This window comes from Tympanuchus pallidicinctus, unplaced genomic scaffold, assembly GCF_026119805.1.
Source record: "Tympanuchus pallidicinctus isolate F22 unplaced genomic scaffold, pur_lepc_1.0 scaffold26, whole genome shotgun sequence".
In the NCBI taxonomy this organism is placed as follows: Eukaryota; Metazoa; Chordata; class Aves; order Galliformes; family Phasianidae; genus Tympanuchus; species Tympanuchus pallidicinctus.
Window position 1 is genome coordinate 12,199,568 of NW_026294743.1, and position 17,776 is coordinate 12,217,343.

General features: G+C 38.5%; 1 protein-coding gene across 3 annotated transcripts in view; it reads right to left on the reverse strand.

Annotated features, from left to right (window-relative positions):
* The window catches only part of PDGFC (platelet derived growth factor C), a 111,671-nt gene that overhangs the window by 33,263 nt on the left and 60,632 nt on the right, over positions 1–17,776 (reverse strand). For all 3 annotated transcript variants that reach the window (XM_052690405.1, XM_052690404.1, XM_052690406.1), the window contains exons 2-3: positions 16,502–16,697; positions 1,264–1,444 (exon numbers count right to left, since the gene is read on the reverse strand). In XM_052690405.1, the coding sequence (XP_052546365.1) occupies positions 1,264–1,444; positions 16,502–16,697 (377 nt within the window). The remainder of the gene's footprint in view (positions 1–1,263; positions 1,445–16,501; positions 16,698–17,776) is intronic.

Below are 17,776 nucleotides of genomic sequence, written 5' to 3' on the forward strand. Positions count from 1 at the left end.
ACTGATGTGTTTTCTGATTTCAAAATTCATTCATCTAGCTTACAAAAGAGTCAAACAGACTTGCCCTTAGTCATTTTAGAAATATTACTTAGGCCTAAATACTTACCAATACTGAGAGGCATACAACAGGAAACAGCATGTATATACACAATACAGCACTTAAATAACTTCACTACCAATGTACTAAACATATAAGATACATATAAGATGAGGTGTTATCAAAAGATGCACAGAATTAGTCTTTGATTCTCCTCAATAAATGGAGTTTTGTGAAGGAGGACAACAGGCAAAAATGGAAAAAGAAGCAAGTCAAATGCATCGAGTGAAGTGCGTGTCAGCAGGCTTACAACATGGATTCTTTTGATCAGTTTTTTATTGAGCTTGCAGATGTTTTACACTAACCAAATACCACAAACCACAAGATGACTGAGGAGATTCACAAAGTGAATTATAAAGCTTGCAACAAAAATATTCCTTACTCTCTTTAAATATGGAATATCTAAAACAAGTCAACTCCTGTTCCACTCAATCCTGAAGTTCAGAACATCGTCTCACCCCTAAAAACTTACAAATGTTGTTTTGCTAGCACAGATCTTTCGCTTGTTGAAAAAAAAATAATAGAAATCTGTTGATGGTGAAAGCAGCCATACTTCAGACAACTTCAGACAACAATTAGCGTTTAGTACCTGTGAGTTGCAGGTATTAAACAACATTAAGAGAAGTCTAAAGTACATTTTCCAGGAAAAATGCAGTGAAAAATGAGTATCGTGCTTCACCTACTTTACCACTGTAATAAAACAATTCAGAATAATAAGGAGTTTTTTTTTTTTTTTTTTTTTGAGCTAGGTATAATCATCCAGCTCTGCATGGCGTAGCTCACTTAGAAGAACATAAATTTCTTCAGTCTCACTTGCACTCAATGTTCTTTACAGGTCACACAGCTGATTCTTATGCTGAATTTGTTCATCTCAAAGCAAGAAAAAGTGGCTTTTTCACTGCACCTAATAGGAATGCAAACATTTTATTCGAGTTTCCATATAAACAACTGAGCCATCAGCTTCCCAGTCCAAAGCCATCCAAGATCAACCACAAAAACACTCAGTTAGTTAAAGAGCAAAACGTACAATTCTGGCAGACAAATTATTCACTATTATTATTACTACAAAATAAACAGTAATTAACCCTAAACTACGTAAAGATTCTTTTGAGCCACCACTTCAAAGACGTTATTTTTCTGAAATGCTCCTGAAATGTGTTACTTACTGGCACAAGAAGGGTATAATGGATGCAGAATCCAGGTTGAGAAGGAAAATATTCATCAGACACAAATCTTATTCTGATCTGGTTTCCTTTGGAGATTTGTCTGCTTGGCACACTACTGGAACCGCACCAGCGCCCTAAAACAGTGCCATCACTAGGTTCTTCAACTTCTACAAAGTCATACCTGAGCAGAAAAGAAAATTACATGTTTATTTACTGGTAAATTTCTACGAACATCCAATTTTAATGCATAAACCAAATTTGTTATTCTATTTTTATTATTTCTAAATGCTGAAAGTATACTACCAAAGTTAGCTCTTTTTAAAAAAGCCTCCCAACTTGCCACTGGCTTAAATACATAATAAAATCACACAGTGAGGTTAAAGAAATAAGAGCAGAGTTAGCGTTTTGAATAGACCACGAGTATGATTTAGCCTGTTCCTTTTATGGGGAATAAGAATATGCAGGATGGTGCAGAAATAATTCAGACCAAAAAAACCTGTAATTAGCCATGTGTGGCACTGTAATATCATTGGAAATATATTCCATGTTGCCAGTGAAATTTCAGAGGCTTTTGGTAATGCAATCTTGCCCCCTTGTAATACCAGAGATGAGTAAGCTCCGGAAGGTTAAGGTGGTTTAGGGAAACTTGGAAGCACATTTGGAGCTTATGCATATCCCAGTGAGACACTTGTTAAGCAAAAACATAAACGCACCATGTGTCAGAAAGAACCCGATCCGTTGGTAATACCGACAGGAGATATATGAGTTGGGAGCTTTGAAAGAACAGAACATAGAAGGTTTGATTTAGTTTCATTGGTTTTTAACGTGTGGTCTGGGTATCCGTGGGGATCAGTGAACAACTTCAAATAGGTCCATGAAAGGTAACTAAGGGACGCCCGTCAGTTGTCACCCATAAGCTTTAATACACCACACAAAGGTCCTTGCTTCCACTGCAGAATGTTTAGGGGGTTCTCAAGTCATAAAAACACTGAAAACCACTACTCTAGAAGGCACGTCTGGTTTTAATATTTCAACCTGTTTCATGTCAATTCCCCAGCTGCCTACTGACAGAATAAACAGTAGGAATTTCTGTCGCGTTTCCCCTGCCGTCGAGCTTGAAAACCTGTGAGCAGCAATGCTCCTGGGCTCAGAAAGGTAGAAGTGCAACCCTCGGGCCCCAGCTGGCTTTGGGAAGCTTACTGCTGCCCCAGCCACTGCTCTGCTACATGACCACAGCACCTCTGCTCTCCTACCCCAGCCTAACACACCTCTAGGAAAGTTTCGACAGCTTGGAGAGCGTTCTGCTCTCTTACAGCTAAAGCTGTAAACAAAATGTATTGCTCATAGAAATCTAAGTTGGTAAATGTTACTGAATCCTTTTCAATGGTACAAACAGTCCTACTAGCCCCGATGACAGCAAGTAACTGTATTTTAAAAAGGAAAACTCACTCCCACTCTGCCAAGAAAAATTTAATGGGAAAATTATTACCTCAAACATTTTCTACTGGAGCTTTTTGTCAATTTTTTTTTTTCAGTAAATCTAATCTTTATAATGACTCCCAGTTCCCTAGTTAGACAGCAGGTAATAAATTCTGGTGTTGCATGTTTGTGCAAGGCTGACTTGCACATTTATTATCTCCATTTAAAGGACCAGTATTTTTTCCACTTAATTAGAAATGAACGCAATGAATATGCTCATTAACTGTGTTCAAAATGTATTACTACCACGTCCCATAGTTTTAAATCTTTGTTGAACTTATGATACTAATTACTACATCACCATATTTTTTCCCAGTGAAACACTAATTCCTTTACCTGATTCAAAACTGCTTTAACTTTATGATCAGCTTTACGAGTGACTACGAAGACAACGTGTACATTAATCTCAGTAAGACTTCGAAGCTCACCATATTTACTGAATTGATTTTGAGCACTGAATTTTAGCACACAAGGGCTGCTCTGAAAGTAATGCTCTCATTTTATTCTGTTGGCTCATGACATCAGAGGTGGATGCTGGTGGTATGACAGCAGAGGCTGAACTTTCCCACCAATATTCCATTACATTGTGTTGCTGTGTGACAGATGGCAGCAGAGGGGCAGACTGGGATGTGTCTGACATGGAAGTGTGCATGAAGCAAAGGTGTAGCACCAAATTGCTCCGTGTGGATAAAATGGCACCCACTAACATTCACCAGCACTTGCTGAATGTGGATGTGAACACAGTGAGGCAGTGTGTGGTGTGTTTCAACAGTGATTGGATTACAAAATTTCCAATTTCCATCTTTTTATGTCTCTGGTAGATAATTATCCATCTATTTTTTTCTGATTTGTAAAGAGTTAATAATTTAATCATTACTTTAACAAATTCAGATTCTTGTAGGGGGTCAAATATAGAACAGGCATTAGTACTTCTACCATAACTTACACAGCATTTCTATTGCATCTTTGTTCTCCTTGTACCCCTGAAATAAAAGTGAAACAAATTTCACATCAACCAAAAAAAGCCCCTCGCACATTTTCCGGACATGTTGACTGAAGATAGAACTTGGTGCAAAACACAGCAAAGCAAAGTGGTTCAGATGCTTTAAGCATTTACAAGACTGCACTGCACAGTTCTGAGGCTTCTTGTCAACTGGCAGGGACAATATCACAGCCACCAAATTTCCCAGCAAGGGAAGCTTTTCCTTGTAAAGCAAGAAAACTTGGATAAATAACCAGGAATTGAGAAACAGAAACTTTTTTCTATCCACAACAGCTAAAAAAAATAAAGTTAAAATGCTCATTTAACAAAATAATCCTTTTTGTGCAGTGTACAAACCAGAAAACACAATCCACACAATGGCACAGTGACTAAAGAAATATATACATATCCACACTCAGTACTTTACTCAAAAACTACCTATTAATCAGAACTTCTGATCAGTTCTGACCAATAGGTAGTCTCATCTCTTATCCAGGGACGAAAGGTGCATTTGCCTTTAGTCAACACTTCCCATTGTACCTTCCCATATATAACTTGCAGAATATGTATTCCTCATCCCCATGGCTAGGTGCCCAGGACTCTGAATTGAATTAACGACCTGAACAAAGGCAATTTATTTGAAAAGGACAAAGAGGTAATGTAAGGGACTCTGAACTTCAATACTTTTCAAACCAGGAAACGTATTCTCCAAGGAAATGTGTTTTCCTCTCCGTTCTCAATTTTTCTGTGGTTTACACCATTTGCTAAATATTTTCTGACAGGGTGTTTACCTTGGCTTACAGTTTTGTGACCTTTGTGTGGCTTCCCTCTGCCTTCAAGAATCCCACAAATGTATCAATGAATGTAAGGAACAGAAATCCGCGTGGTAAAATATTTTGCCATACTGGTGACACTGAATCTTTCCATCTGATACAGATGTATGCTAGACAAAAAGCTAGACACTCACCATGAGAAAAGTGAAATGCATTCTTCCTTCCCTCCTTTGATGAACATTGACTTCTTTTTCCATTAAATGAGAAGAAGTTGACAGCAACCCCTGACATTTTTTTCCCTGTGGGATGCTGCAGTATTTCTATTCCATTTTGTTGAAAAGCATTAGGAATCTCAAGGTTTTCCCTGTGCTATAGCAGCATACAAAAATTACCTACCTCAGACTTGGACCTAAAGCACTGAAGGTCCTCAGACAGTTCATTAGACAAAATGTTACTGAATAGAATGCTGATGGTTTATACTTGGGCAGCTTCATTTTGGAAACATTAGAAATTACAAAGAACTGTCATCCCGAAAATATTTTCTAAACAAAATTTCAAAAGGACAGTTTTCTCTCCATCTTCCGTCAATATTTAGAATCATTTTCATTTTTACTTCTGAAATATTTAAAGCTCCTATGGAATAAAACTTTAGTGTCCATCATTCAAGTTAAACTGTATTGTTCTACACACAGAAGTGTCAAGGCACTGGCAATAATTCACGGTACTCTTCACCTCTTAGATCACTTAAATCACAGCTGCAAGTAATCATAGTGTTTATTTCACAAAGAACAACATGTTTAGAGAGGAAAGAGAGGCCAAGCATTAAGCTTGAAGACATTGTCTTTCAAAGTTTGTGTGCCTCACTTGTAACAAATTTTGGAAGAAACAGAAATCTCCAGCAATACTTCAGTGGGAAAATTCACATTTATCTGAGTGGAAAAGGGAATACTGGAGCACAACAGAGGCATCAAACCCATGGCACCTGATGGCAGAACCAATCTGTTTAAGTATCCTTGTTATTGCCTATAGGTCAAGGCATAGGTCCAGCAAAAATCACAGGATGAGACATGGAGAATGCAAAGTTCACCATGAAGAACTGAGAGAAAATGGAAGGATCCCAAGAAGGAAAAGAGCATAGAAGGATAGTGACTCTCTGAGTCGGAGCAATAAAAGTGGATTTCAGGCAAACTACAAACCTACTGCTGCAGCAGTACAGTTGTAGGAAGAGGAGCACACACTGCGCCATTGATTCAACAGGAGAAGAACTTTTCTGTCACCTGCACGTCCCTCCATGAAGACTAAAGGAAATGCTCCTCAAACATTGACACACAGAGGAAGAAGCTAATATGTGAGATTAAGATCAAAATACTAAAAGAAATTAAATAGTAGGTAATAATGAAACTGCAGGTACATGCATGCTATTTTTCAAGTTGTGTAAGATGAAATCTTAGTTTTGGTAACTTTTCTCCTCTGGTGCTGCCAAGCTGTACAACTGTTACACAAGTTTGCAAGCTTCAGAATAGCTATTTAATTCCTTCACCTTTCAAATTCATTCATTTATTTTATAGTACTTTGTATTTATTGCCAGTAAACCACCTGAACCTAGACTAGGAAAGATTGGCCCATCAGTTAAGCCCACCACTAACAAGTAGATAAAATGTTCCTGAAATCACAGACCTTGAACACTGCACATCTGTACAACTTTGCTGTTAGTAATTCAACCTGCCACCAGAGGTAAGGAAAAAAAAAACCCTCAAATGAGACAGAAAGCAAAGTTTCCTGGATGAAAGGAAGGGAAAGGGGACCTTGGCTGAAATCTTGACTCTGTGTGTGCAGCACCAACAAATACTCAACTGAGGGAATGTTTTTAAACTGAAAAAGGGAAGATTTCGGTTAGATGTTAGGAAGAAATTCTTTACTGCGACTGTGGTGAGGAACTGAACAGGTTGTCCAGAGAAGCTGTGGAGATGGAGATGCCTGGAGATGTTCAAGGCCAGATTGGATGGGCCCTGGCCAACCTGGTCTGGTGGGAGGTGTCCTTGCCCACCTCAAGGACCTTTCAAGCCAAGCCATTCTAAGATGCATTCTAGGATTCTATAAGTCTTCAATAAAACTAAATTCATTTGACATGAACAGAAACGTTTGACTGAGGGCTACTTTAAATAACAGTAAAGACGAGTTATTAGAAGAAACCTGTTTTTCAAAGACTACCAAATATAAAATTTAAGATATTTTATATGTTCCCTCTTGATAATGCCTTTACAAAAGGAAGCCTGCAAAAAAAAAAAAAAAAAACACTCAAAAGCACATGGATTCAATTGACTCCAGTTGCTGAGGTGCTGAGGTGCACAGCAGCAGTTTCCTCGAGCCACTTTGGGAAAACTTATCAGAGCCACCAAGGAGGACAGCAGATGAGCCAACAGTTAAGAAATGAGTCATGTTCCACTTAGCAGCTTACAATTTCTGTTATGCTTGATGTTTTAACGTAAAAAGAGACAGCACCGAAACAGCAACAATTTGATGTAAAATGAATTTCCATAGCTGTAACTGTATCTGCTGATCCTGACATACTGTGTTTTAACAGTCACTGTTAAGAAATAGCATACCCAGAAATAACTGATGTAAATAAAGTGATGAGGTCAGTTTTCGTACTCAGAAAATGATGTTTAATTATACACAAACATCACGTCCAGCAATAAACTTCACTTTTGGCCAATGTAGCAAATGAGTATTATATAAAACAACAAGTATCTTTCCACGTCTACATTTTTCATGAAATAAAGATACTCCAAGTATAAACAGAGAACATTTCTAACTTCCATTCCCCAAATATGGATTTTCGTTTCTGTGCCAACCTACGTTGAATACATCTATTTTAGAATATGCAGTGCTGTACTTTAGGAGCTGCCTTATGGAAACACATATTCATTCACAAATGTTATATGGTTGCCATGGCTCTATTTCATCTTTCCTCATACTGATTAATAAAACCTTGAGGCTTCTAACAGAACTGCATATTTCCTTCTGTATTTCTATCTTGCTATTTAGGATACATTAAAAAAAAAAAAAGTTTACTCATCAGTAGTTTCCTTCCCCTTCACTCACCGTAAACAGGTTTGATAATGACTATACATCACTGCAAGTGAAAGGAAAAAAATGAGACAGTTTAAACCCCCAAATGCTACTCTTCAAACAGCCCAACACTTTTCACAGAAAGGAAAAGATGCAATATGGTCGTCTGATTGGGAGAAAATACCTGCTGTGTAACTGTCCTCCTGTCTAGCAGAAAACACATTTCCAATTTCTGTGGACCTGCTGAAAACCCGAGGGAGCAGCTGATGCACCTACATTTCAAGTAGTAGCTTAGCTTTTGTTTCTTGGGAACAAAGCAGCATATTAAAGAAAATAAAAATCTCTTACTTCAGAGCTAATTCATAAACAAAGCACTGCTGAATACACATCCTTCTCCTCACAAGCAGCATTGGCACACAAACACAGTGTGAAAATAAATCACAGCGACTGGCATTTATGTGCCCTGGTGAACACTCAAGCATCTCCAGCTCAGGCATGTGAATACTGCAGACCCTGAAGATAACTTCTGTCTCATGGGGAGAAAGGGGCATTAACTTTTCCACAAAATGGGAAATTGCAAACTAGATGCACTGCAAATCTTCTTCAGGTTTAAGCCAAAATAATTCTATGTTCAGACAGCAACAATGCAGTAAATATTTAAGTGTACTTTAAACTTGCCATACAGATAAAACGTGTAAATAAGTACTTTCAGGAACATAGCCGCCACAGAACACAGATCTAGATAGCCTGTGCCATGAACCTAAGATGCACAAGTTTAATTTCTAATGAGCCTTTTCTCTCAATCACTTGAATAACAATCCTAGAAAGATATACTATAATCATGCAGGTAAAAACATGAGGTATGAAGGGAAAAAAGACTCCTTCTTTTAAGATTGATTGTTAGCTTTCTGAAGTACTTCTGATGCCACCCGTACTCACACTGTTCACCATAGACAGTGCACCTCCTTCAGCTTCTCTGAATCCAAAACTATTGTTTTTATCGCTGTTTTTTGAGCAGCATTTTACATATTCAGTCTGGTATCCCAAATCCTGTATGCACAACCCCTTATATCCTGAAAAGTGGTTACGGATTGAGTCAATGATGTGAAAACTACTGGTTAAGCAACTTCTTAGTGATATCCACAAGTAAATTTTAGAAAGCAGCAACATTGCTAAGGGGTATTTTAAGCACATGAAGGCACTCACAGGCCAGTGCAGGCAGCACCCCTCCCCTGATACACAGCAGCATCGTGCACCTGGTCAAGTCTCTCCTCTTCATTCCTCCTGCTTCTTGCCTCTTCACTGGAGAGTGGGGCTCTACTTAGGCTTATTTAAATGAAAACACTTCTTTCTTTTGTTTAATGATATAACTACATATGGTTTCTTGCCTGCTACAGTAGCACACAGGATTTACCAATCCAGCACAGCCCATTTATCACCAAATCCAATATCCTGCTTCGGGACAGGCTAATAACTGCTACTTGAACAGAAAGTGAAAAATCCCTGTAATGTAACTGAGGAGTTGCAAAACACTGCAAGAGGCAGAAAAATGTGTTCCCAACCCTAACAGGAGATCAGTTTACACCTAAAGCATGCAAAGAGTTTCCTCTCACTTCAGTTTACCTAGTTATAAATTAATGGACGTAAAATTATGCAGACCTATTTTTAATCCAGCCACAGCATACCAATCAGAGCCCAGTATGAAACAGAACTTCCTAATAACTGCTGCTCACTGGTTTTATTGTCAGAAGGAGAAAAATATCTATTTATTTTACATTATAAACACCCTGGGATACTCACACACGACCACCCGTCCTTTTTCAGGATAAGTAATCCTGCTTTTTGCAGTATCTCTTCCACGTGCACCTTCCCAAATATCCTGATAATCCACACGATTGAAAGCACTGTCTAGATGATGCTTGAATTCTGGCAGCCTGGAAATATGGCCACTGCCTGTAGGCAGCCATGAGCCTCCTCTGCTCTGGTCTGAACAAACCAAGGGACTCAGCGGCTCCTCACGTATCTCATCCTCAAGACCCTTCACCATCTCTGTGGTTCTAAGCAGGGGAAATCTGCAGTACTCATTTACTCCTACATTTTAATTAGCACTGGGGAAGGAGCAGAGAACTCCATTAGCAGTAGTTGTCCTCAGAGCATCCCAGAGACAGGTAAGACCTAGCAGTGCCTAGCAGGAAATTACTTCATGCCACTGGAAACACAGCCAGCTTTGGTAACATGAAACAATTTTAGAAGCAATAAATTAGGATTAGGACTGTTTACAAAATATTTTGATACTGTGGACACAGTTTACTTCATTCAAACAGCTTGCTTGAGATTGAAAGGACTAAGAAGGAATATTAAGGAGCCTAAAATGTTTACTAAATCAATGAGTGATAGTCTCTAGTGTGAACAAAGAGTAAGGGATTATGTCAGCTACCCACTCAGAAGCAATCACTCTCCTGACACTCATCAGAGCTGTGAAAATTGGTAGGCAAGAATGCCACAATAGTTCCTAAGTTTGTGCAGCTCATGCTGTGCAGGCTGTGCTGTCCTCCATTCCAACCGTGGAAGCACCTTGTCCTATTTTCCTTTCTTGTGTTGAACTCTGATTTGCTTACAGAGTACAATTTTGCAGCTATAAACCATTTATACAGAACAGTGTTTAGTCTCTTTAGAAGCTTAAGAAATGTGTTGCAGAGTAGTGTTGGCAACAACTGTACTACTCGAGCTTTATCTTCGTTTACTGCAATATCTGCTTTGTCACATTTACAAACTCATCATCATATAAATGGTATTAAACGACTTTTAATACTCAGTAGAGAACCTAAATGAATGCTTATATTTAGAAGCCAAATTCAGATTACAAAATTGGGTAATATTTTTGTCTTCTGCCGCAAGGTTAATCATGATCCTCTCATTTTCATGATTCCATCTACTCATCAGATTTTCATGAATCCATCTACTTTGAGCGTACATTGGCAATTGTACCACAGAGTTTAATAGCAGCAGGAGCTTAGAAGAGGTTTAACTCTGCCTTCCTAAGTCTGGAGCTTCCACTGACTGCCCTCTCTTCTGGGCACGAGACATGCCTCTGCCAGCACCAACTACTGACAACAGTTAAAGAGCAGGATAGGAGCAGCTCAAGGATGAGTTACTGTACAAATCATCATTTGGGAATTTAAGAGATGAATTTTCTGGAATCATGGAATATTCAAAAGAAACGTCTTTCTAAAGTAAATAAATACATAAAAGGGACCACATTTTTGTCCAATTCGGAACAGTGATAAATTTTTCTCGTGCTTAATTTCAGAAGTGAGCCTAAATCAGACTGGCAGAAACAGATATGATTACTTTCTCTGATGGAGACAAATACTCTGTTGTTCTTCAAAACATAGAACCATAGAATGGTTTGTGTTGGAAGGGACCTTTAACATCACCTAGTTCCATTCCTTGCTGTAGGCAGGGACACCTCCTCTAGACCAGGTTGCTCACGGCCCCATCCAGCCTGGCCTTGAATGCAGCTAGGAAGAGGGCATCCATGACCTCACTGGGCAGCCTGTTCCAGTGTCCCATCACCCTCACAGTAAAGAATTGCTTCCCAATATCCAGTCTAAATCTACCCTCTTCCAGTTTAAAGCCATTTCCCCTCATCCTGTTGCTACCTGTCCTAATAAAAAATCCCCCCCCCAGCTTTCCTGTAGGCAAGTAGGATTCATGAGTGTACTGGATTCCTGTGCATTCATTAAACTGAAATGATATTGTTAGAATGAAACTTATATGAAATAAACAATCTTTGCACTACTGATTATTTTCTTTATATGTAAAATAAAGGCTTAGATAATCAAAAGACTTTGCCAAAATTAATTTAACTTCTCAAAAACTTTGATCCCCACATTCCACTCTCATCCTCCCTTTGAATCCATTCAGCATTTAAACCTCTCCTGAAATGCTACCACTACTCAGCTGTCCTGCAACAAACACACTGAGCAAATAGAAACCAAGAAAAAATAAATAAAAACAAGTTGAAAAATACTCCACCTTCACTCAAGCCTTGTGGCACACGTTGCTCCTAAAATGCCACCTCCCTGCCAGCAGTAGGACATCAGTGATGCTACCAAGAACATCTGCTTAAATCACCTGTTTCAAAATAATTCCTTCTTATCAGTATTTCACTTAATCTAAGGCTCTTGAATACTAGAATTCGTTCTGGCTATTTAAATTATATGACTCCCCCCTTTCAGACTTTGAATAAAAGTGATTAACAAGGACTTTATATGTCAGAAAAAAAAAAAAAAAAAAAAGGTAAAATGAAGGACTCGTAAGATTTTTGTTATTCCAGTTGTTAACGGAATAATTTCTATCCAAACGGATCTAAATGTAGAAGACAGCAATAATGGGTTTTAACTTTAATATGACTTTATTTATGCTTATAAATATATGTATAGCCAGTGATGAAGGAGACATTTAAGTATCACAGATGTGGAATCATCTAAGTAGAACTGAGGCCATCTACGTTCATTTCTGTTCTCAGTCTGGATTGGTTTTCTGTTTTTATTTTTCTCAATAATTTGAAGTCTTAGAGATTTTGGGGGACTCCTTCCTACCGTTTGAGTTTTCAAAAGAAGGTGGAAACGGCAAACCCTCGAAGTTCAAAATGAGAAGAACAAACAAAAATCCTCAAAGAAACCAGCAGCCTGTCTACTCAGTGATGTGAGTCACCGTGAACATTGACAAGGTGAACTTTGCGGTGACTTCTCTACTTGTAGCTTTGCACAGATAGTGTCACTCTTGCAACAAAAAAGTCCACCAGAAGTACTGAAGACTGCCAGGCAGCAAGGACAGCTCACCAAATGTCAAGAAGTTATGTTTCTTTCTGAATATTTGATAGTATGTCCTTAGTACATACATTAATATTGTCCCCACAACGCACTCAAGGCAAAAGAAAAACAACAATATGAATGGGTTTTTTCCCCTGTAGGTTGCAGTACAGAAGGATCCTAGAACTTTTCTTTCCTGCACATGCTCTGTTGACACAGTTAGGTGTTACCATGGCACGGGCCAAAGAGAAGTGAAATATCTATTATCTTTTTACTTAAACACCACGTGGCTGCAGCTGCGCGTCTGTATTTCACTCCAATGTTAGATGGAGAGTTTTGTTGTAATTAAAAGAAAGTTCCATGTGCTCCATTGGGTCCTACGTTACATAGAAAGCTCCCTTTAGAAAATCATGCAACAAAATGTTTAGCTTTCATATAGTGCTTACCATAACTCACCACCAGACAGAATGCATTTGACATAATTTACACCAAAGAGACAGCTAAGCAAATATTTTCCTTCTTCATAGCCAGTGACTACAGACAGTCTATGTTGTTTCTTAATACACTTGTTTCAGCCTTGTGAGACTGAGCCGAATCTTCAAGATTTTTAATCAACACTTTGCTAATGATACATTCATTAGGAGCTGTTTAAGCAGTTTGGATACGGTTTCCTGGAACCTGAGAACTTTGACGTTCCCTGAATGGAAGGGAACAGCTTGGGCACAGTTTGATCAAAAGATTTGAAGTGAAGGAGAGTAGCATACAGAAACGTTAGGAAAAAGGGAGGCAATGAGCTTAGTGCCCATGGCTTTGTATCTTAAAGCATCATCTTAAGTACCCCCAAAGAAAGAACGTTCCTGGAATTGAGATTTAAATATTGAATTTCATGTGAGGACAGTTGAAAACAGTCACAGTGCTACTCATAGATTTTATCCCACGTTACCCCTGACAGCCATTTTCAGCTTTACTCATTTTCAACAGGCAAAAGTTCTACACACTGCACATTAACTAGACAAGTTTTAGAGATTCATTCAAAGCTGTACAGACAAGTGCTTCGCTTGCATAACTGCAACAACAGATTCACATGTGTAGCTAAAAGCTTCACATGAAAACAAACAAAGGAAAGCCTGCAGAACAGACTATAGTTCATACTTCAATCACTGGAGCACTGAAGAGACTTGTAAATGCATGTAATCTTCCTAAAGTGAAGATGAACATCAAGTGCCATCGAGTATTCAACATTCATTCAGTTCTGCTTGTGGATCTTAATCCTTATAATCTGATCTATAGTAATTGCACTATGCATTTTTAACACATTTCTGTGTTTTATTATACGTAAGAAAATTCAAACAGATTGGAATCATCTGATAATTAGAACAAACAGCTGCCACCACCACAAAATGAACAACTATAGCCATTCTGTGCACAGCATGAGAGTGAGTTTGGCACACGTCACTATTACAAGAAAGATTTTTGTTATTTCATGCTGCAGTGTAGGACCAACTCAGAACATCAGACTGCCTCTTAATGGCAACTGTAACACACACGTTCTTCAAGGAACTTCAAGCTAAGTCTGTGCCTTCATAACTGGAGGGGTTTATGTAAAACTTCTGCCATTGTATATTCTCAAAGACAGAACACAACGATTTCAGACAAGCAAGAGTTGAGCAACAGTTATTCTGAAATAAATGCATGGATTGTTTCATATGTAAAATGGACTTTGTGTACACTTTTGACAAGGCACAATTTTAGTCACAGAGAGGACCCAGTGCAGGCGAAGCAGAATTACTGTTAATAAATTATTAGCTGTATGTTAAACAGTGCAGAGATGAACTACAGAAATGTAAAGCTATTGCAACTGTAAAGCCTGGGCAAAAGTCACCTGGAGAAATATGGGCAAAAAATCAGATGTTTATTCTGAAAAGCCAAAAACAAACAAAAAACACCCAAATAGTTAAAACTTTTGAAAAGTAAAAGAGCCAACAACTATTCTTTACACTGGTGAGTATCAGCACAGCAATTAGGACTATGAAAGTTTTATGCTTCCAGGTGAGACTGGGTTCTGATGGCATAAACATAAAATCTGCTGTAATGCAAATAATTTGTTAGCACATTTTCTGAGTTGAATCGCAGGTAAAAATGAAGTGGAGAATAGCTGCACTATATTCAGATTCAGGAAACTATTTAAAAGGGAGGCTAAACTGGTACCTTCAGTGTACCTGTAAGATGTTAAAATCCTTCTAGACAAGAAGCGTAGCTGAAGTGTCAGAACTGACTTTGGAGAAATCCAAGTATGGCCAAGCCAGCCAGATGCTGGCTTCTAGACACAGACAAAAACATGATCCATGGAATAGAACACCTCTCCTATGAGGACAGGCTGAGAGAGCTGGGGCTGCTCAGCCTGGAGAAGAGAAGTTTGCGAGGTAACCTGACAGCAGCCTGCTGGTATCCAAAGGGGAGCTTCAGGAAAGAAGGGGACAAAACTTTAGCAGGGTCTGAAGTGAGAGGGGAAATGGTTTCAAGCTCAAAGAGAGGAGATTTAGTTTGGATATAAGGAAAAAAAGCCGTTTACAGGGAGGCTGATGAGACATTGAAACAGGTTCCTTAGCAGTATGGTTGATGCCCTGCCTCCAGAGATGCCGTGGGCAGTCTGATGGAGCTGTGGTGTCCCTGCTCTTCACAGAGGTGTTGGACTGGCTGGCCTTCAGAGGTCCCTTCCAACTCTAAGGTTTCATGATTCTATATTTTATTCTGTTCTTTGCCATATAAACTTGGTCTTGAGAAACCACTCTTGCAACAACAACATTGATTTTTGACCGTCAAGATGGCAGAAACAGAGCAGTCATAAATAGAATGCAGACAACAAAAACCCTCAGCTTTTCTGCAGAAGGTAGAAAGAAGATGAAATAACTTTAGTAAGAACAACGAGAGCTAAGAAGCAAGACATTACTTATGAAGAGATATTACTCTGATAACTCAGTAACTCAACTGCGCTGTGTAGAATTGTTTTATGCAGTTAAGCTCTGCACTTTTATTTCCTTGTCAATTATTTGTACTGACTTCACAGAAGAAAAGATACATATTCCTTTCCTTTACTGACAACATTACTGAATTTAAACTATATAGGAACATTATCTCTGCGTTTTCTTTGTTAAAAACAACAAAATTTCTTTTTCAGAGGGTCGAATCTTCAAAGTTAAAACGACAAATGTGTCCTCAAAAGTGCACACATCAGGATTTGCACACATCCAGCTTCCTGGTACACAAGCACGAATATGAGCATGATAAGATAAGTGAAGATTATGAGTGACCATATGACTGCTTTTTAATTTGATTAGTACTTTTGCATTCATCACCTTGTTTACTTTAAATAAATGTACTCCCATTAAAATACTATTCAAGCTTTAAGATTGAAAATATTTTAACTTATCTTACTTTTTTCTTTGCAAGTGGACGAATGAGTCACCCTACCTGGATTTTCTTTCACCTCACTTCACTCTGCCACATGCAAAGAAAAGAAAAAGCAAGCTAAGTTTTCATTTAAAAAGGGAGTGCATTCATCCGAGCAAACATATGCTTATTGTACTTGGTATTTTGATATATTTACATAGCCTTGACAATCACTCTCTTCAGAATTATGAAGGTATCTGTCCATCCGTTATGAACCACAACTTCCAAAATAAGAATAAGCTCAAAAGTAACCCCTAAAAAATCCAAAATTGAAAAAAAAAAAACAACAAAAAACTGATATGAGATATACAAACAAATGAGGACTAATGAATTAGAAAAACTGAGACATACAGAGCAGTAAAAAAAAAAACACCAAAATCTAAAATAGGGGGGGAAAAATAAAGCAAAAAAAAAAACCTACTTGGAAAGGAAAAACTGCTGTGAAATACCTCCCCAGGAACACATCAAAGCAAGGTATGACATTCAAATGATATTTCAAGCATGAAATGCTTTCCTAGCACTGCAGAAGAAAATCAGTAGCTAATACATCAGAGATGCATTTTCATAGATAAATTGACCTGCAGGTGTAATACTTTTCCAAAACCTTGTTCCATCCCCCACATCTTCTTTAAGATATTTTGTAAGTTAAAGCAAAAGTCACTTACTTGCAAATGTCATCTTCTGGGTCCTCGAGCCCAAATCTTTCATCAAAAGTAAGCTGTATCCATACATTTTCATCTACTGCTACTAATCTCCACACTAGTACAGTATTGCGCGGGTATGTGTGTGGAAACTTGGGGCTGTGAATACTTCCATTAGAAGTCACAGTTATTATCTTCTCATGCTGAGGATCCTGCACTCCTGTAGTAGAAAGAGAAAACAGACACATCAATACTGTATTTCTTTCCCTTCTCCTAAAGAGCATAGCATGCATAGAAAAATTCCCTTTCTTCTGATGGCTTTTTTCTTCATTTTGTCTGGAAAATCTATTTAGTAAAAACAGATTAAGAGATAAAGTTTGCATTGCTGACGAAAAATCAATCAAACCCAAGCTCCAACTGTTGGTCAGAAAACAGAACACAAGTTCAAGTGGAGGTAAGAGAAATGTGACTGCATAGTTCCTTCAACTCCAACACGTAAATGCAAGACTGGAGCCCTCACAGCATTCCAGCAGCCAAAGGGACTTAATCATGCAGGCTGCTGATGGCTCCAGTTCTTTGCTACTGGGGAGTGCAGAGAAATCAGCTGAGGGTGGAAGAACAGGCCTGCTCACACCTCATGCCTACCACACAGAAGGGCTGGTTTAAATTTGTCTCTCATTAGAGGAGACTTTTACATTTACTGGGTCCAGCAATCAGGATTTTGATGGCTGCATCCATGCCAAGGGCTGTACTGGCCAACGATAGCCTGATGCAGGAGCATGTCTAGGATGTGCTATTTGGTAGTTAGCAAGTATATGAAATTAGACATTTACTGACAATTTCCTATAGAGGGCATCCCTTAAAATTCTTCAGCTTTGTTAGACTACAAAATACACGTAAAAATAAACGTTTTATGTGGCAGTAAACGAACTCAAAAGAAATACGCTGACTACATTGGACTCAAAAGCACACAGAAGCACTGAAACAGTTTCTTTGGGTGATGAATTCACAACTGTGAGGAGTTCCCAAAAGGAAAGGACTCCTCTGGTGATTGGTCACTGTGACTGTCAGGGACACAACTCTCCTCAAAATAACTCAAACAACCTCACTGCCAAATGCCCAGCATTCCCAGGAATTCATATTCAGCAGCTGGAATCAGTCTGTATGGAAGACTCAGCTGCAAACAGGAGGCACTGATCTAATCTGAATACTTCTCAACATCGTGACACAAAACGTTGAGAACTCTAAACGACAAAATTTAGTTCCATAAGCATATCAAAGGAAAAAAATCTTTATGCT